Below are 21,973 nucleotides of genomic sequence, written 5' to 3' on the forward strand. Positions count from 1 at the left end.
CTGAATTGCACAATTTTTTGGGAGTTTTCACCGATGAAACAGTGTTTCTTAAAAGTTTATCCGATGTTCATCAGAAAGTTCATTGTATTATTAAACTTCGTCACAGTTGTAGTCACCTGCTGAAATTAATAAATGCTCAGTTTAACGTATCATTATTAATCATCGTCGTTCGATGGAAATTACAACTGTTTGTTGATTCGTTTTGGATGGCTAAAGCATTGAGTCACTACAATATTCCAGTGTTAATATGTAAGGTTCATGCCATATTCCTATTAAAAATTATCTGTTTGAAAATGTATTTCAGGTCAAATGATTCCAATCGTTAGTAGAATTTCGTGCTTGGTTGATCTTTTACGGATTTGTCACAAATTATTTATAACAGATCGGCTTTTAAATGCCAGAATGGAGAGACTACCCAAACTGCATGATGATTGTTACTTTAATGAACTTGTAAGCTTATAGTTATTTCTTTAGAGATAACTTCTAAATCTAAACATTGCTCGTTTTAGATCAATTCTTTCTTTGTTCAATCTAAATTTAACCGAATGTTTTTAACTGCTATGGATTGCTTCAAAATGGATTACTATGTCATTGCATCGGTAATCGCCAAGGATATATTTTATTTTTTATAAATAATAAGTATCAATTTTTTCTAATGAGGTAGGTATTTACAACATTAACATATGTGGCATTTTACTACGAATTGGAAAATGGACGAAATTAGACGCAGTCACAGATCGGTATAAACTGGATATAAAAATACCTATAATCAAAAAACTCTATTTTGCATAAATATATTTTGAAATATATGTACGTGTATTCACCGCCTATTCATAGATTTCAAGGCCGCCTACGAAACTATTGACCGTAAAGAGCTATGAACCGAAGCGGCTTTCCCCGGATATCGGGCACGTTATCCACACAAGGCGCCACAAGGCGATGGTATTTCCAGCCTAATGGTATCAAACCTTGCTCGAATATTGGTCAAGAATAAATAATTTTGTGACACGTTTAATTTTATAGCACTTTTAGTAAGTAGGTTTTGTAAAATAATTTGCCCGATTGATTAAGCTACCTTGGAACGAATAGGGTGCTACACGCTTTCAAGGGAAACGCACGAAGGGATACGAAATATCGTAAGTGTCGTGGCTTTGTTTTTTATTGATAGTTTTTAGTAGATTATAGATTATATCTTAAGTCTTTCGTGTCTTTTACGCATGTAATGATTTAAGCCAGGGTCCTCGGCTTGAAAGGCGTGAATATTAATCATTGCACCGGGGTTTGACTCCACTTCGCCCTTGTGTTTTTACTGATTCGCACAATTTTGTGTCCTATTTCTAATAAAAAAAAATCAGTGGGGTTGTGTACAAGACACGACCGCATATATAGGTGACGCAGGACTACGTAAGTCTCTTTGTAGTGATAGTAGCATGTATTCATGCTTGTAATCATTCGATTCTTCATGTATACATGCTATATGCAACATATATACATGCTACATGCGTTGTATGTAGCATTTATCAAAGTAGTAACATTGCATAATTGCATTGTTCAATTCACAAAAGATTGTGCATTTGAAAACAATTTAACAAAATCAAAAACACAAACTATTGCTTTTCTGCTACCTTACTGAAATTAAAGATTGTTTTTATTACCCATGGTTCCCCACGTTGAAGAGATTTTACCAATTCAATCCTATTTTATCAACAGTACAACTTTTCAATACACTTCTAATGAAACGGTCGGTAAGCATGCGTATTCACGGGAAACTAGCAGTCATTGACTTTTCGTCGGAAAGCCTAATTTCGGAAGCAGCTTTTCGGCCCAAAAGCGGGATTGTGTTTATAAAAATGTATATACTGCATTCTTCTTGCGAATCTGAACACAGCGAATATATTTTCATAAACCGTATTTTGGTTTCAAACAAAAAAACTGCTTTTGAAATTGGCAGAATCGATGATGACTAATTTCACCTTCATACAGAGTCGTATTATAACCGAACACTACAACTGTAGCACATTTTTCCAACACAGATATCAAATTCGCCGAGGTTTAATCGTCTCGCAGTAAAGAATTTGCGATCTATTGGGACAACGAACTTGTGTCATTTATTCTAGCACACTTCCCTAACACAGACATCAAATTAGACTAGGTTTAATCGCGTTCGTAAGAAATCTGTTGGCACGAGGGGGCTTTGTCACTCTTTCTGGCGTACTTCCCAAGCAAGGACATCAAAATGATCTAGGTTTAACCGCGGTGTTAAGAAATCTTGTTGAAATGAGGAAACTTGGTCACTTGTTTTGGCTTACTTCCCAAGCACAGATATCAAATTGGTATAGGTTTAGATCATCGCAAAGAATCTTCCAACCAATCACGAAGCGAGAATTCTGGTAAAACATAGGTTCATTATTTTCAATTTTTCAATAGTTCAACATCAAGAATCCACACTTTTCTTCATTTGGGTCAATTCTTAGAAGATTTTCCGATCGATTGGTGTAAGAATATTGAAAATCGATAGGAAAACCGCTGAGCTATTAGCGCTCAAAACCTTTCATTTTTCGTGACGCTCGCATTTTTCGATTTTTCGGAATGACACCCTATCTCAAAACTTGCCGTAAGACGTAGTCCTACGTCAAAATTTAATCTTATTTCCGTTACCTCCTACCAATATAAATATAACATATTCGAAACCAAAAATGTCATTAATATCTCGAGATGGTAATAATTTTACTAAAAGCGTGTACTTAATAACATAAGTTTTCACCACAAACAGCATTTAGAAAATAGCTTCTTAATCAATCAATTTTTCCAATACTCATGTCATGTCATGTCATGAAAGTTTCTTGTAGCTACATCCCGACAAATGCACATTTGCGCTTGTGCCCAAAATAATTAGAAACAATAAATGAATCGCTGCTATCTTTGAATTTTGACCAACATTTCCTGAAACTTGTTTCATTAAAGTTGCGAATAGATGCAATACAGGTCACATGTGCAACCGGACGAAGTTCCCGCTGTTGGTTAGCTGCGACAGCTGCTAGAATGCATTCTTTAACATTTGCTGCCCTCCACACAGTGTCATATACGTGCCTTTGATAATGAAAAGTTTTCGACCAACTTGCATCACGGCGACAGGATACTAGTACCTATTCATGAAACTGAAACTGTTTTGCATGCGGAGTGATTTTCATGGTATGTTAATAACATGTCCTTCTACTGCAAACAGACTAGTACGGCGACGACAATCTATTGGTTCTGTTTTTTAATACTTCAAATTATACGAAGAGTTCTGCGATGTGTAAGTTGTGGCGTAGACGTTTCGTTTTGACAACAATTAACGGGGCAACTCCGATGGTCTCACATCGTGGCAGGTGATAAAAAAAAGTATTCATTACAGTAACCCAAAGAAAAGAAAGTCATCTTCAGCTTGGCCAGACAATGCGCGAAGGACATCACATTATAAAACGGAGAGTGATTTCTCTGCAGGCTATGTATGAGCGTTAACGAATTTCAATATAACAAACAAGAATAATTTGACGATTGTATCAACAATGTAAATATTCTATAATGGACCTGGAATAATCTCATATATTGAATTCTTCATTTTACGCAGGGGGAGGATGTTGCATCCGAGTATTCATACCATATTAGAGTATTTGCCTAGAATGTGTTTCGTGTGTTGTTTACTTATTATTTGGGCATGTAACTGGCACAGAGAGAGAGAGAGAGAGAGTGTCGAACTCGCTTTCCGCGTAAATGGACTGGGGATCAGTTCGCAACAAACATTTTTTTCGAATAGTAGCTTATTCAACCATTGTATAGCTAACTATCGGGTAACAAGTACTTAATAAACTCTTATTCATCAAAAATGTTTGTTGGTTAGTGCAGCTGGCGAACCGCTGGATATCACAGGTTGTTGTGTACCCACAGGTTTATGTATTATGTATCCATTTTCAACAATAAAATTGCAATTTCATAAAAAAACATTGAGAACTTACTTACGGACCTACTACACTTGGTACAGGTCGGACTCGATTATACGGGTGAAAAAAAATTTTTTTTTATAATGTTAACCACGTTTTAAACGTAAGTAAGTACATTTCAAAAACCCTATTTAAAAAAATTTTTTTGTTTCACCTGGATAATCGAGCCCGACCTGTACCTAATGATTTTCCCCTTAGGATGCGGAGAACAAACGGTAGGCTCAAAATAGAAACTGGCTGAAGAACTAGTGCCGCAACCCCAAATGATGATGATGGAGCCCACCTCATTCCCCTACAAAGGTTTGAGGTAGTCGATTTATCTAATAGTTAATTAGTGAATGAACCCCAAATCACCTCAGGCATGTACATATTGTATACTAGCTGTAACCCGCGTGCGTCGCCTCGCGTCTGATTAAGAGCAAATTGAAAGTACACTATGTAACGCTAACGCTACGTAACTCAATGAGGTGCAACTACGTTACTTTTGCTCGTCTTGAATGCAATCTGGTATGATTGGTTTAAGTCTTTGCTCAATGGGGGCGATTGTTACCACGAAAACATATGGCGCCCCTCGTTTTAGCTACAGACAAGGCTTTTATATATAGAATAGATGATTTGAGTAACATATTCATGCCCATAATAGTTATAATACCCTTTTTACATTAAAGAGACAGTTTTCTGTGTGTTAAATCGTTCAATCAATTTGTACGCTTTCTAGTTGTTAACGTATAATTGAATGAAAGCTTTTATTGAAATTTGTTAATGTGCAAGGATATGTATTACGTGTACATATGTAGATGCACAAAATTCTTAAAACACACCAAATTATCGGACAATCGGTTATATAAATTTCATATATATAAAGATATATGCGCTGCAGTCTCGCACGCTAATCTTACATGCAAACGGAACTAGTTTCATTCACGTGTCCTATTCCACGACATACATCCGTTTGGCTGCCATTCACATTCAACGTGATTTTAATTGAGTTCACACGAAAATCAAACAAGCTTGCAAGTCCCAGCTATGCAGGCGAATTTAATTGCAATCAATGAGTTGTCCAAATACGGAGCAGTAGTAATTAAAATAAATAGAGTCTTTATCTTTTGTTGAAACAACCAGCAAATGGCTAGTCTTTGTAATTTAGATCGATGATGAATCACTATTTAATCTGTAGTCAACTGAACTATAAAGCTCACATACATGCATGCACTTATCACTATCTGTAAAAGTAATTTAAATAATCAAAATTTTGGCTCTAGATCAAAAAATAAGTTCACCTCCAGGAAATGACCGTAAGACACGCAATGAAATCCGAAAGAATTTAGTCTAAACTTATGCTGGCATAAGGCTATATAGAAGTGTGCAACCTGAAAAGATGAAACGGATTGTCTTCACTGAAAAAATATCCAAATTCTCGACTGATATTAACCAGGGTTTGAAAGATGCTGTTATTTCCGGTTATTTCTATTTGATTCAGCGAACCAATGATTGATAACTGTTTCATATATAAACTTTCACAAGTCCAAATCCAATTAATAGAAAATAATTTGTTTGGCAGTCTAATGATACCATTTTCTATAAAAAAAAATCAAACATTATGTGGTAACATATTACATTTACTTAGTAGACATTTCTTACCAATCTGAAACCTGCCAGCAACAATTTCATAAATCAGCCAGTAGATATCTTCGATTATCAACAGCCGAACTTTGAAGCAGTTACATGTGATACTGAGCGAAAACTGATTATTAATTGTTTTGAATACATTGCCACATTTCTCGAAGCATTTTTCTAATACGCATAGCTTTTGATAATTATAAAAATTGAATTTACCATTTCGTAAACGCCATGCGTAGTTAATGGCCCGAGACAACTCGAACAGTTGACTATCAATTTCTTCCAAATAAACTTTTACTATTTCTAAGTACAACCCAACATGGGCCATACGAAAGCAAGTGAAAATCAAAGGAATGTTGTAAGCGCATAGGAAATATTTTAACCTCGAATGGTTAGTATTAATTACCAAAAATTCTATCAATCCCATGATAATTTGAAATGCAAAGGCTAAGCTATATCGGAAAAAGTATTTCCAGTAACTTTTAGTCACCGCTTTTTGCAGCTGCTACTTGCTACCTCCATACAGCAAGAGGCACTCAATATCACGAAAAGCAAACCAAACATTGATATTGTCCTTGCATGTGACCAAAGCTTCAAATATTCCGAGTCCCAACGTAAAATATATAACTACGAGTGAGCTAAAATTTAATAACTGGCCATTGGGTTCGTCACTGTACAGAAATTGTTCTCTGTTGTAAAAAAATGCAAGAATTGCTCCAATTACCAGCAGAAAAAGCACAACCGACCGAAGGACCCACATTCGGTGTTTTACGATTCCGCGGTGAAAGTTATTCGTCAAAAATGGCAGCATACAGGGATGGTAGGAAATTTTGTAAAAAAAGCAAATGAACGGTAGAAATGCGTTTAGTGCCTCCATATTTCACTCACACGCTCTGGGCTGCTCGGTGGCGGTGAGCGATAAGCGCTTTGCAGTAATCTTCTTAACGTCGGTGGTAGTTTTTAATTACCAACTAAACAATAACTACTGTTTTAAATATTCATACCTAATACATTTCTATACGTACACATTAGTGCATTAGTTTTATTTTCGATTATGGGTTCGCTACCGGTCATTGATAATTGATGGAAGAGTAAAATACGACCTGTAGAAACTAGTAATTCAGTGGTTTTTTATTTTCTGATACATTTGAAAATTTATTATAACTATTAAATGTATATTTGCCATGCGTTACAATTATAATACCTGACACTTACAGCAGCCATGAGTTTGAGAAACAGGCTTTAGCCAGTACATTTTTTCGTTTTCCTTCTGGTTCTCGGTAGTATGCCATATTATGTTGCAGAAGGGCCCGGTTCGAGTATTATAGGCATTGGCGGAACTACCGCTCATTTCTAGGAGGGGGGGGGCTATAGCCCCCGGCATTTTTTTCAACCATTTAATTTCGTCGAGATAAGAGATAAATTCCCTTTGTTTCCCATTTCAAAAAAGAGTTCCGATCGCACAGATCACAAAGTAAATAAAATTGTAGAAGCAACGCTTCTTTTGAGGACCTGTAAGAGAAAATCGCTAAGTTTTCCGACGTATTAAAGAACCACAAGTTCGACGACGTAGCGCTTCAGAAGGTGTGCTGGGAAGGTGTGCCGGACAACGACAAGGAGAAATTCTACGCGCAGTTGGTGATGAATGCGACCGCTTTCCAAAAAATCATATCAAGATCGTCATTGGTAAAATCCCCACGCTCAGATGTAAGAATAAAAAATCGACGATTAGAAGACTCGCGAAGCGCAAAATAATATCAAAATGTGTTAAAAAAATGTCGAATAACTCATATCAAAATTTGGGGTTGTTTTGGCTGACATAATTGGTAAAATAACAAAAAACAATATCAAATGTGTTATTTGAATAACAAAGCAAATAACATGACTGTATTTTTGGTTGATTTAGCGGTTATCGAAACTAAAATTTCAGTTAGCGGTACCCAGCTCTGATTCATGGTATCTGTGATCACGAAATGCGTACTTCGCTGTCCACATGAACAAATTGCTTGCCAAATCAAGAATTTCTTGCCAAACTTCGACATCTTTAGCTTTCGGAGGTTTTCTGGAACATCAAATTTATCCTTTGCAGTGAAATACTGGTTCCTCGAAATGTGGTTGGCATCCGCTTTCACGTAGGTCTCGTCGTCCATGTAGGGTACGGAGGATACTTTCAGCAGGTTTCTAAATTCAGCCTATTTGCCTTTTCTTTCACCAATAAAAATACTTTGCCGACATACGGTTTTAATATGTTATAACTAATTTCTCAAGACTGTAAGTAATCTACTATTTTTTATTCAAAGAAAGCAAAACCACCTGTTCTTCCACTAGAACTAGGCTATAAGCCGAAAAAATAGATGCCATCGCTTAATGGGCCGCAAATACCCTCCCGTGCCCTACTTGTGCAGATTTTTTTTCGCGAACGAGCTGTTCTTTCGACGCCATTTTTCAGATCTTTGCACACCTGATGAAAAGACTAACACAGTGTAAACAATGCACTTTGAACCCAACGGTTCAAAAGTTGTAACAATTTGAGAGTGTTGCAATTTTACCGTGGACACCCTTTAGCAAAAGTTTAATGGAACAATTTTGCGTCTAGAATACTAGGTACAAAAATTTTAATCGAGAAAAATTTTCGGGAAATTCATTTACTCAACGCAATCTTTACACATACCCCATAGGATAGCCCGTTGCTACCCTACGAATACTACAAATTTAGGGAACGGCCCCGAATATAGAAAACGCGGTTTACCCATGTGCCAATCATCCTGCTAGACTTATGAGAGAGAGGCGCCAGCTGGGATTGTTATTGTGCATCAAACTGAACTGTCAGTGGAAACCGGGTAAGAAATGTCAGTGTGAACCGGGCTAGCTTGATTGAATAAAACAGGGGAAGTATTTATTTGCGTTGAAATTTCAAACTCCTCGCAAACCGGAGCATGCTGACTTGATTTAAATTGTAGTGTTTGAATTTTTTGCATCAAATATAAGAAGAAGAAGACAACGATGACAATCAATCTGTCACTGAGCTGGCGCCTCTCTCTCAGTGCTAGACTTATCAAGAGCAACCCTCTTATATTTTCTCCATACAGCGGGTCTACCTACCACAACGGGGAAATTTCCGCACGTACCATTTTAGGAGTTTTACGCGGTATTGGAACTATCCGGAAATGTTCCGGATTAAGTTATCGCTGTGGGAAATAGCCAGTATCGAATATGAATAAATACTTGTCATGCGACACCTCAAATTACGCCAGAATTTAAAAACTATATCACTGACAGTCAGATCAACTACCTAGCACCACGTTGGTTATATCTGGACAAGTCCCGGGGACTTCCGCGAACACCCAGACAAATGGCCAATTTCGTCCATGAACAAAAACCTATCGTGCGATACCTTAAATGACACTCAATAACTAGATCTTAAATTCAATAACTAGATCAATGGAAGCAAAATCTGCTATCTAGGGTTAGATTTGGTCATATCTGGACATATTTGGGGGACCCCGGGAACCCCTGGGAAATACATAGGGTTGCCAAGTGGCCGGTTTTTCACCTGCAAAGCCGGTGGCCGGTCAATCCTGCAAAAAGGCCGGTTTTCCGACATATGAAGCCGGATTTGTACTTTGTGGCTGATTTGTTAAATTTTCTTATAAATTTATTAGCAATCCTGAGCAGTGGATCATTCAAGATAGCCAGTTGTGCAGTGATAATATGCTTCTGGCGGTAATATACATTAAATTGTGCACTAGCACCAAAAGCAAGTAGTTGTCACTCTGAAACTAGCTATGTTCAATAATCCATTCAATGTTCGTTGTGGTTTCGACTGTGGTGTCCTACCGTTCGCTATCTCCATAACTAACTGATCATCCCATTTACAGGGAAACTGTGTTATCAACGCACATGGCACATTCCAGGAAAATCCTCTAATAATATATGCTACCACAAACCCCCCCCCCCCCAGCATTTTTTGAACGCTAGACCGACCGGCCGGTTTTTGTAATTTTCAGACTTGGCAACCCTAATAACATTGGTTGGTAAACGGCTAGATAATGCGGAATATAGACCCCATAGTGGTCGTTAGCCTCTTATCCAGCAACTCCGATCCCGACCTCCTCGTGGTACCAGCCGGAATACGAGCAACCCTAGCGGAGATCGGGTAACCAACAAACTAAGGTCGTATACTAACTGGGAAGGAGGTATAGTGCGTCTCGGCACTATGAGATGGCAGCCCCATCGCGAGACTCGGTAGTGTTGCCCCAGTACGGCTACACACCTAAACTAAACTTAACTAACAACATTCAAGCATATTCGGAGCGGAATATTCGGCATCGACCTACGCGACGAAATAAGGACGACGAATGGAGACTCGGGACTTGGAACTGCAGATCGCTAAATTTCGCAGGTTGCGAGCGGGTGCTGATTGAACAGCTGGAACCCCGCAAACTCGGCATCGTAGCTCTGCAGGAAATCTGTCGCAAAGGAGAGAAGGTATGGAAGATCCGTGGCGGAAAGGCCCAGTTTTACCAGAGCGGTGGCGCTACCAACGAACTGGGAACGGGCTTTGTAGTGCTGGGCGGAATGCAGGATCGCGTGATAGATTGGAAGGCGATCAACGAGAGAATGTGTGTATTGAGGATAAAGGGCCGTTTCTTCAATTATAGCATCATTAACGTGCACTGCCCGCACGAAGGTAGACCCGACGATGAGAAAGAAGCGTTCTACGCGAGGCTGGAGGCAACGTACGACAGCTGCTCGTCACGGGACATCAAGATCGTCATCGGGGATATGAACGCCCAGGTCGGTAGGGAAGAAATGTATAGACCGGTGGTAGGACCCCATAGCCTGCACACCGACACAAATGATAACGGCCAACGATGTATAAACTTCGCAGCTTCCCGAGGCCTGGTGATCCGAAGTACCTTTTTCCCGCGCAAGGATATCCACAAAGCCACCTGGAGATCACCTGACCAACGTACAATGAACCAAATTGACCACGTTCTCATAGAGGGCCGGTTCTTCTCTAACATCACGAACGTACGCTCCGGTCGGGGTGCGGATATTGATTCTGACCATTACCTAGTAGCAGTACATGTGCGCTCAAAGCTGTCCACCGTATACCGGACACGTCAAAGCCGTCATCCTCGGCTGAACATCAGGCAGCTAGATAACCCACAAGCTGCCGAGAACTACGCGCGAGCACTGAATGAGGCACTGCCTTCTTCCGAGGAGTTAGGTGCTTCAAACCTCGAAGACGGTTGGGGCAGAATACGCTCGGCCATCGGAGAGGCCGCTACCGCGGCACTAGGTATTGAGCCTCGGAGTACACAAAATGATTGGTTTGATGGGGAATGCCAACAAGCGGTGGAGGAGAAAAAAATGCTTGGAAAAACTATCTAAGTATTGCCACTAGAGAGAACCTGGCCAAGTACCGACGAGCTAGGAACCAGTTGACCACGATCCTGAGGAGAAATAAGCGCCAAAAGGAGGACAGAGATCGTGAAGAATTAGAGCAACTATTCCGAGCTAATGACACGCGAAAGTTTTATGAGAAGGTGAACCAAACTCGGAAGGGCTACACACCGAAACCTGACATGTGTAGGGACGAGGGAGGGAATCTGATTACAAACGAGCGCGAGGTGGTCGACAGGTGGAAGCAGTTCTTCGATGAACACCTCAATGGCGAAGTCGCAGAAGGAGGCGGAACGGAAATTAACCTAGGAGCGCCCATGGAAGATAGTGATGTCCTAGCACCTGATCTCCAAGAAGTCAAACGAGAAATCAGGTTGCTGAAGACCAATAAAGCCGCTGGGAAGGACCGCCTACCGGCAGAGCTTTATAAACATGGCGAGGAAACGCTAGCAAAGGCTCTACACTGGGTTATTTCGAGGATTTGGGAGGAGGAAAAGCTACCGGAGGAATGGATGGAAGGAGTGGTTTGTCCCATCTACAAAAAGGGTGATCGGCTAGACTGCTGCAACTATCGTGGTATTACGCTGGTAAACGCCGCCTACAAGGTACTCTCCCAGATCCTGTTACGCCGGCTGTCACCGATAGCACAAGGTTTCGTAGGGAATTATCAGGCGGGTTTCATGGGGGCTCGCGCAACTACGGACCAAATGTTTACTATCCGACAGATCTTGCAGAAATGTCGGGAGTACAACGTACCCACGCATCACATCTTTATCGATTTCAAAGCAGCATACGATACAGTCGATCGAGACAAGCTATGGCAGATAATGCACGAATACGGTTTTCCGGACAAACTGACGCGACTGATCAGAGCTACATTGGATCGAGTGATGTGTTTCGTACGCATCTCTGGGACACTCTCGAGTCCCTTCGAGACGCGACGAGGGTTGAGACAAGGTGACGGTCTATCCTGCATGCTGTTCAACATCGCTCTTGAGGGGGTGATCCGACGAGCGGGCATTGAAACGAGAGGCACGATTTTTACCAAGAGTAGCCAACTTCTAGGCTTTGCAGATGACTTCGATATCATTGCCAGGAACTTTGCGACGGCGGAGGCAATCTACGCCAGACTGAAAGCGGAGTCTAGGAGAATTGGGCTAAAAATAAATGCGTCGAAGACCAAATACATGAAAGGAAGAGGCTCAAAGGAAACAAATGCGCGCCTCCCACGGACGGTAACCGTTGACGGCGACGAACTAGAAGTGGTAGAAGAGTTCGTGTATTTGGGATCGCTGGTGACCGCGGACAACAACACTAGTAAGGAGATCCAGCGGCGCATCCAAGCGGGAAATCGGGCCTACTTTGCCCTTCGTAAAACGCTACGATCAGGAAGCATACGCCGCCGCACGAAGCTAACAATGTACAAAATCATTATTAGACCGGTAGTTCTTTATGGACTTGAAGCCGTGACGCTGCTTACAGAGGACATACGCGCCCTTGCCGTGTTTGAGCGGAAAGTGCTGCGGACGATATTTGGCGGAGTACAAACTGAAAGCGGAGAGTGGCGGAGGCGTATGAATCACGAGCTACAGGCACTGCTTGGGGAGACTCCCATCGTACATCTAGCGAAAGTTAGCAGGCTACGGTGGGCCGGACACGTCGTAAGGATGCCGGACGACAGTGCGACGAAAACGGTCCTCTTCAACAACCCCACCGGCACCAGGAACAGGGGGGCCCAACGTGCACGATGGCTCGACCAGGTCGAAAGCGATTTGCGACTTCTGAGACGACTAGGAAATTGGCGACGAGTGGCCCAAGGCCGAGTTGAATGGAGACGAGTGTTTGAAACAGCACGAGCCACCCCGGCTCTATGCTGCTGAAGAAGAAGAAGAACCCTAATAACACAATGTGGTACATATTTGATAATAAAGACATGTTCGGAATTGGCCATTGTGGTTCTTGGTACTCAATTTGGCTTACTTGGATCTATTTTAAAAGTTTAGCAAGTCTAGGTGCCATATTACCGCCCAGCTAGCTTCGAGGTACGATGCTGGTCTAACAAGCCAGTCGTCGTATGTTCGAATCTCGGCTAGGCGGTGCTTGCTAGTTAGAGTCAGTAGGATTGTTGCACTGGCCCCGTAATTTTCCTGTACTCTAACAGCCGACTGCGAAGTCTGTCGATAAAGAAGGGTAATGTCTAAAGACGGTATAAACCCATGGCTTTGCTTTAGGTGCCATATTCCTTTTCCGAAACTTGACTTTCTGTTTTTTTATACGACAGACTTCACTACCAGCTGTTAGAGTACAGGACAATTGCGGGGTTAATGCTGCGATCCTATTGACGCCAACAGCCTCTCCCAGCCGAGAAGAACACCAGACCAGTACACCAGACTAAAATACGAAGCAGAAATGATTGGGTTGAAAGCGAATATCTAGCTTCAAGCGATCTAGCTTCGTGCCACTATTCAAAGGATACCCTGGAGTGTTTCGAAGCCAACGGGGTCACTTTTATACCCAATGATCCCCGCTGGACGGATTTGGAAGTTGGCGCCCACGTATCGGAAATTTTGTTAGCTTCACCTATGTATTTTTGACATTCCCCAAAACGACTGTATTTTGTAAACAAACAACATGGATGTGAAAGAAGGAAAAATAATTTGCACAGTTATTTGGAAAATCCATTGTGGTCTGCATCTAAGCTAGCTAAACAGCTGAAATTGTCCAGATATACCGTACGGAGCGTTAACAAACGGTATAAGGAAACATTGATGACGATTCGGAAGCCTCAAGCTAATCATCGGAGTGGAACTTTCAACCGGAAACTGCGTGGTAAGATTTTGAAGACCATCAAGAGGAGTTCCGTGATTTGGCCAGAAAATTCAGTGCTGCCCATAGTACTGTGAGGAGAATTCGATTCCGGGAAGGAATCACGTCGTATCAAGCTAGCAAACAGCCTAACCGAACCATAAAACAGAAGGGTGTGGCCAAAACTCGAGCTCGAAAGCTATGCTAACCAAATGCGACGGGTGTCTTCTGATGGACGATGGAACCTATGAAACCTATGGCTGACTTCGGGCAAATGCCAGGTCAAAAATTTTACTTAGCAACGGCTCGGGGAGATGTTCCAAGCAAATTTAAATTTGTTTTTGCCGACAAATTTGCAAGAAAGTTTGTGATTTGGCAGGGCATTTGCAGCTGTGGCAGAAAAACGAAAGTTTTCGTTACAAATAAGAGAATGATGTTGGAACTGTACCAAAGTAGTGTCTCCAAAAACGAATTTGCCGTTCATTCGATCCTACCACCGATCCCGTGATGTTTTGGCCAGTTTTGGCAAGCTGTCATTACAGCAAAGTCGTTCAAGTATGATATGCAGAGAAAGGGGTCCAGTTTGTTTCGAAAGACCTTAACCCACCCAATTGCCCCCAGTTCCGCCCTATTGATATATACTAGGCAATCATGAAGAGGAGACTCAAGGCAAAAGGAAAAGTTGTCAAAGACATCAATCAGATGAAGACCTGGTGGTGGGATAGCCAAAACGATGGACGAAGAAAGTGTGCGCCGCCTTAGCGTGTGCGAGTCTTAGGACTGTTATTAAATAAATTACATGAAAAGTCCAAGGTGAAACGAATCACCAAAACGCAAATAACTAGCCACATGAATGGAGAAAAATATGTGGATCATACTACGTCAAGTGATCGAGGAAAACGTTCAAACGTGCAATCGACCTTCACGGATGTTAACTAAATTTTGCCAGATTGATCGTTATCGGTCAGGAAATAAAAATCCAAAATTTGGTGCCGATCGGACATTCCCTGTATTAATAGCAGCACCTCCATTTTTAAGGAAAATTCCCGTTTTTGTCAAAACCTCTTTTTTCTTTTGCTAATATCTCGGGAAATATTAGGTTTAGAAAAACACTATTTTCACATTTTCATGGGAAACTACCCAAGGAATCCGAAAAAGATATTATTTTTGAGCACCAGTGCTGCCAAATATTTTTAAACTCAATTTGAAAACTAAATTTACATTTATCTCTCAGTGAAAACAATTCAAACTCAAAAATTCCAACTTCATCCTGTTTCGCAGAATTTTTTACATAAGAATCACTTATCGCCCTGAGGTATTCTTTGTAGATCTCGAGACACAGCAAGCTATCTCGCATTTTTGATGTAAAACTATGAGCAAAATAACTTTTGCTCAAAACAGTGATTCTTAACAGTATTGCCAGCTATTAAATTTTTCGTTTGATTTTTGATGTAAAATAGGTCAGCTTCGATAATTTGTATTCAATCTTATGGACATGAATACTAACTTTTTTGCACCCTAGTTGTGTTTATCTATACACAAGGCTTCATGGGCTAATGGAAGACTAATGACACTAAAAATACTAGCCGGTCAAACGATAACAACTTACAACAATTGACGAAAAACACTAATTGAATTGAATATTTTATGATGATTATTCCAAAGAGTGGTGCAGTATTTCAGGCCTTCAGGGTCTTCAAACATCGCTTCATGCCGTCAGATCTCCAGTCGTATTTCTAGTATACTTGACTATTTTAAATGTGGTGGAATTTCTCTAAATTTCAGGCTAATCAAAACATAATCTATATTTTTTCAACAAGAGTAACATATATATAATCTATATTTGACTGATTTACACGTAAACCTAAACCACTGGGCAGAACTAGGGTTCGGTCTGTTCGGGTATCTGTTCGGTCTGGAAGTGATACATTTTTGAACTAGTCTATTGTTCAACCAAGGCCTGCATTCAAATTTACTCATAAGATAACAAAATATTTGTTCTTATTCGATTGTGACCATTTGCAGAATGTTGCAATTTGCAGCAATAGTGAAGCTCTTCCAGAGTTTCAGTTTGATTCCGATCAAACTAAGCAATAGTAAACACCAACTTGTTGGAAACAGAATATCCCGGTGGACACACTTTTGGTGGTTGCTACACTTTCTGATTGCATCGGCCCTATTAATTTCAGCAAGATATTTTCATAATAACATCTTCATCTCTGAAACGCACGTGCGAAAATTAAATGATATCCTAAAATTCAGCAGCGCAACCTTGACGGTAATTGTGACGTTAGTTGAAAAATGGGCCTACCGTAATTCGCAAATGCAAATCTGGTCCAACTTGCGCCGAATTGCCAACGACTTGGTTAACCTAACCGTGTTCAATAAAACGAGGCGTCGGTTTAGTTGTAAATTTTGGATGTGTTTTGTAGTACAAATTGTTGTGGAGTTGCGGATTGCATCAGGAATTCTAATTTATCCGCAATGGACAAGATTTTGGTGTTACAACATCTATCCAGCCACATTTTGTCGGATGCTACATATGTGCCATATTTTGTATATTGATCACCTAACGGAATGCATAATTATTATCAGAGAAAACTTACTTGACATAAAAAACGGCATGGATAAATTTCTGAAACACGAACAAAAGTGCCCCTTATCTCGTAGCAAGATTTTACATAAAGTACTCAACCGATTAGTACATTTAAAGAGAAACTATGGCACTATATGGGTTACTTCAATGTTAATCAATAAAAGTTTTGCATGGAGTCAAGCATTTAACATTATCAGCAATTTCATTCAACTGTGTTGTGACCTATATTGGGTTCTTCTTTGCATCGTTGGGAGGATAGACTGCGATGTTTTTGTAGGTAGCGTATTTTAAATATAGTCTCAATTTAGTATTAAGATAATTTATTTTAAAGAAATTGGATTATGTGTCGTATTGGCACCAATCATAATGTTTACCATGCTAACATCCGCCCACCGATGTAGTACCTTAAGCGCCGACCTCGGAGTGTTGCTACACAAAATCCCAGAGCACCATGAATGGGAACTGCAGAAGATCGTGTATTTCTTTTCGTTACAAATTAGTCAACAACCTATTCGCCTTTCGGCTTACACTTTGATGAACTTCAATTACCCATTGACAATTAGGGTTGTTCGATTGAACTTTGAATATTGATATATATATATAAGCATTAAAATAGTTTTTTTTTTGCAGATTTTTACTGGTATAGCCACATATATGATGATTTTCGCTCAAATATATATTTAAAAAGTGTTTGTAACCATGAATAAATATTTATATCATAAATCAATGCTCCACCGAGGTATTAAATACACCCAAGTAGAATTTTCCCTGTTTTATAAAACACTCGTAACTAGCAAGATGATCCTGTGCACTCCAAAAGTCTTCAAGTTTCAGTTTCAAGAGATAAATAGGCTGTTGAACGATTCGACTGTGATTGCTGCGAAATAGTTCCCTTTCGCATACAGGCAAGTCTCCTCTCATTTGTAGCGAAACGAACGTGAAAATCAAGAAAAATTTGCATTGGACAAGTCTGGTTTATAAAGGAATCAACAAATGTTTTTGACTAAATAGGCCACCAGAAAAGAAACAATTTTACTTTAGTTGAAGCTTCACAAAAACTTGCCAATTAAAAGAATACTTACGTATAACCAAACTTTCAGTGCATCGAATTCAATAATAATGTGGTTACGATTTTGCTTGAAGACTGCAACTAACAGTTCTGACGAAACTGATTGCTACGTGATAGGTCACGGTTTGAAGACTGAAAGAGTGCAACTGCCAATGCCATTTGAGTACGTCTCAAGTGACTCAGTTATGATAGGGCAAGTGTTTTGTCTGGAGTTCATAGTGAATTGGTTCTCAGCAGGTGGCTTCGACTGCTTCGCTGATTGATTTTTTCACTGCCTGATGTTTGAGTCATTTGAAATATTGTTCACTTTCGCTTGAATTTTAAACGCAAAAATTTACGTGACGAGCGAAAATTATCGCTGTCTTTGTGAAAAATTTCTTCCATAAGCGTCATTTTCGAGTATTCAAAATAATTTCTAATCTTTTAAATGGCTTTATCGTGATTTTGTTTGAACACATGTTCAACGGTTCGTTTATTCGGTTGTACCTAATTGATCGATCAATTGGGGCTTTATAGAAAAAAACAGAATTTATGATGATCACGTGAGTCCAACTAGAGCTTCAAGTGAACCCAAATGAAATCTGATTTGACCTTGTTTTTTTACTTTGACTTTCAATCGTTTAGCAAAATGAACAAACTAATATTGAAATAAAATTATGAATAAAAAAATTACTGTAGGCTCTTCAATAATAGTCCTTTTTCGTGTGGTTTTTGATACCACTAGTCAGTAAATACCTAGATTTAAACTCATGTTTCTGGAGACTCTTAATTCAGAATTATCATTTTGCTCCAGCAGACTAAATCATAAATCTTCCACGTCGGCATTTTTTAGATATTATAGACGTCGTCCGGTCAAAAATAGAAGGTGGAAAAGGTGGAAGGCTTCGGTAATGACTAGCCACGTAGCCAGGGGCAAAACGGATCACTAGACTGATTGGATCAGAGCCGGTTCATTTAGTCAAGGATCCGGATCTTCGGAACGGTTCATCGGATCTTTGGTTACACTGAATATATATTTGGGTTTTTTCTCTATTTTTCAGGCAAAATTTGAGAAAAGAGCCAATTTTCATGGAGAGAAAGAAAAACTGAAGAAGATTCTACGGAGAATATCGTCACGCATGCTTTACGTGCACGCGTTTCTCGTATAAACTAGTACTTTAAAACGGGTTTTCCGTCATCTTGTTAAAATGCGTTATGGCTACGGAGACATTTCCATTCAAACCCAAATTTGAAATTATTGTTAAGGCGTACGGAATATAGAGCCATTAGGCCGTATGAATTAAACAGTTTGCTTTACTTATTTACTACTTTTGTGTAAATCTTATGGGAGAGTTTGCTCTAACTCTTTTATTCATACGGCCTATTGTCTATGATCTCATTTTATCCTGCCTCGTCATTAGTCTACCTTCATGATAACAACCTGAAATAGAGTGAAGAGAACGAAGAGCTAGGTACTAGATAAGACATCAAATGAAATTCTAGATAGAACTGTCAGTGGCGAAATAAACCCTAATGAAATTCGCAGCAGACTAAAAGTCGCACGGGCAAAGATCCGTGTCTTAAAAGAAAAGATCCACGGATCAGTCATTCTTTTTACGGATCCGGATCTTTTCAATGGATCAGGAGCGGATTGCCCATCTCTAATTCAGCATGAGACCATCGGTATCCGTCGCTTTAGGTGCGCTAAGGCGAGGAGGCCTATGCAGAGAGCCCGAACTGATAAGGATGTTGAAGCGCGTGGGGTTGAGCATACAGCGGCCAGGTTAGCGCTTAACAAAGTGGCTACTGTGTTACCTGACTCATAACGAATATACGTGTTATCGAAATAAAATGTATACTATACATTCTTATTCGTTTATAGCGTATATGCATATTATTCAGTTAATACAAATATCAAGCGGTTTTTTGTAAGTTATATTTTTATTATTGCTTTAAACTTATAAAAAGTTGCACGCATAATACTCTAGTTTAACAAAGAAAGCATTGCCTACTGTCACTTGAAAAGTAACGTTTATGTAAGTTATTTCCAGGGGTACGAATTAAGCGAGAGAACGTCGCTCATTTCAACTTTTTCCCGATTTTGAGCTCCCGCGAACACAACGTATATTCGCTATGAGTCAGGTAAAACAGTAGGCGTAGCAAGAAATTCTGTCTCCAGGAGCTATGCGACGATGAGGACTCAAACCACTGGAGTAGTATCTATTGACAAAATAAGATGAAAGGTGCATCGACTCCGCAGGAAACCTGCTTGTAGAAGTTTAGAGGTATCGTGGAAGGTTTAGTCCCGCAGCAGGATTCAGTGACGTTAAACCCTTGTTGCTGTCACGGATGAGAAGCTCATTACGGACTGCGGTTGCCAGTGGTCTAAAGACAAAGAAGGTGCACGGACAATCATGTTCTGATATGTTTCGAGAGACGCTTCAGAATTATCTAGAAGTATGTGAATTTCCTGTGAAAATGGATACTGCTACCAAAACTGGGGAAACCATCAAGAGATTCCTCATCGTACAGGCCTATCCGCTTACTTGACACATTAGGGAAGTCAATAAAGTGGGTAATCCTAAACAGACTAACGCTCGTTATGGAAAGCGAAACCGGGTTAGATGAGACGCAGTAAGGAAGTCCACCGTCGACGCCATCAAATCAGTCATAGAGAGGGCCGTAGCCAACGAGGCAAAAGAGGTGATGAGACAGATATTATGCTTTAGTCACGATTGACGTTAAAAACGCTTTTAACAGGGCTAGTTGGAGAGCGATCGACCCCGCGCTGCATAAGATGAGGGTATGTAGGTTGCTTAGAAACTATTTTGAGTACCGGACGCTAGTGATATAACACGACTGATAATGTGTAAGTACAAAGTGACCGCGGGTATTCCACAGGATTCGATTCTCAGCCCCACACTCTGGTACGCCATATACGATAGAACGCTGAGGCTCTAGCTGCCCGCTGCAGTCGAGATCACCGTTTTAGCCAATGATATCGTCCTAACAGTGGTAGGCGAGTACATAGAAGGAGTGGAAATGCTGGAAAGCATTCAGGATAGAGTTACGCCGGATGGGAGCAAAGGCAGCATTGGCGTAGCTAGAGGGGGTGCCTGGGGTACCAGGCCCCCTCCAAAAATTTTCCTCATTGGAATTGGAAATCGGGAAAAAACTTAGTGTATATGTTCCTGCTGTGTAGATATTTTCTTTTTCACTAGACATCGCAAAAGCGTAGTTGTCGTCGTGGTCAGTAGCTTAGTAGCCATCCCGGCTCATGCTGTTTCAAGCGTTCGTCTCCATTCAACTACATCTTGGGACACTCGTCGCAAATTTCCGAGTCACAGAAGTCGGCCAGTTTCGACCTGGTCGAGCCATCTTGCACGTTGAGCCTCCCTGTTCCTGATGCTAGTGCAGTTGTTAAAGAGAACTGTTTTCGTTGCACTGTAGCCTACTGACTTTCTCCAGATGACGATGGCAATCTCTCCAAATAGTGCTTGTAGCTTATGATTCATACGTCTCCGTTACTCTCCGCTTTCAGTTTGTACTCCGCCAAATATCGTCCGCAGTACCTTTCACTCGAACATAGCGTATACCTAGCGATTTGCGAAGGGCAAAGGAAGCCTAATTTCCCGCTTACATGCGCAACTAGACCCCTTATTAGTGTTATTGTCCGTGTGCACCAGTAATCCCAAATACACGAACCCATCTGCCGCTTCTAGTTCGTCGCCATCAACAGTTACCGTCCGCGAGAGGCACGCGTTTGTTTCTTTTGAGTATTTGGTCTTGGGCGCATTTATGTTTAGAACACTCGTCCTAGATTCCGATTTCGTTGGATCACCCCTTCAAATGCGGTGTTGAATAACATGCAAAATAAGTCGTCACCTTGTCCCAACTTTCGCTGCGTCTCAAAGTAACTCGAAAGTATCCCCGAGATGCACACGAAACACAACACTCTCTCCAATGTAGATCTGCTCAGTTGCGTCAGTTTGCGCGGACCCTAATCAAGCCCGCCTGGTAGTGCCCTACAAAACCTTGTGCTATCGATGAAAGCCAGAGCAATAAGATCATAATCAAAATTTTTTTGGAAGGCACCCCCTAGGCCCCCTCCAGAGAAATTTGCTAGCTACGCTAATGAAAGGCAGGACTTGACCTAGCTTAGCCAGAGTCGCCTTAGGGGTCACACAGGCGTCAGACAGCCAAGCGCTCAGGAATTGGGTAGAGTAGCTAGGGTATGTAGTAGCCAGCATAGGTGAAGTATTTAGACACATCCTCCATTCCGAAATAATACTTAACGGGTGTTCCGGGAGGAGTGCATGAAAGAGAAAATAGTGGAGTTTTTATTAGTAGGTAGGCGCAAGTTTGTACCTTGCGAATCGTGCTTACTAACTTTATTTTAATGGCAACAGCCCAATATCGATCCTGCGCCGAACAAATTATGGTCCTCCAGTACTGTCGGTCTTGGACTGCCGTTTTCCAATCCCTCAGAACACCAGCTGAACGTGCATCATC

General features: G+C 40.7%; 1 protein-coding gene across 1 annotated transcript; it reads left to right on the forward strand.

The window, feature by feature from the left end:
* The first annotated feature begins 15,843 nt into the window (after nucleotides 1-15,843).
* On the forward strand, nucleotides 15,844-17,097 carry LOC128740204 (uncharacterized). Its single transcript, XM_053835736.1, has 4 exons — nucleotides 15,844-15,913; nucleotides 16,007-16,438; nucleotides 16,745-16,977; nucleotides 17,044-17,097. Exons 1-4 carry the CDS (start codon nucleotides 15,844-15,846, stop codon nucleotides 17,095-17,097), a joined length of 789 nt encoding a protein of 262 aa, XP_053691711.1.
* The last annotated feature ends 4,876 nt before the right edge of the window (nucleotides 17,098-21,973 follow it).

The sequence above is a fragment of the Sabethes cyaneus genome, chromosome 3 (assembly GCF_943734655.1).
Source record: "Sabethes cyaneus chromosome 3, idSabCyanKW18_F2, whole genome shotgun sequence".
Taxonomy (NCBI): domain Eukaryota; kingdom Metazoa; phylum Arthropoda; class Insecta; order Diptera; family Culicidae; genus Sabethes; species Sabethes cyaneus.

Excerpts from the sequence above, each read along its gene's own strand:
- LOC128740204 (XM_053835736.1), top strand. The coding sequence starts at position 15,844 with ATGTTGCAATTTGCAGCAATAGTGAAGCTCTTCCAGAGTTTCAGTTTG. Across the intron at positions 15,914-16,006 it reads TCCGATCAAACTAAGCAATA|CAAGATATTTTCATAATAAC; the intron begins GTAAACACCAAC and ends TATTAATTTCAG. Across the intron at positions 16,439-16,744 it reads CTTACTTGACATAAAAAACG|AAATTGGATTATGTGTCGTA; the intron begins GCATGGATAAAT and ends TTTATTTTAAAG.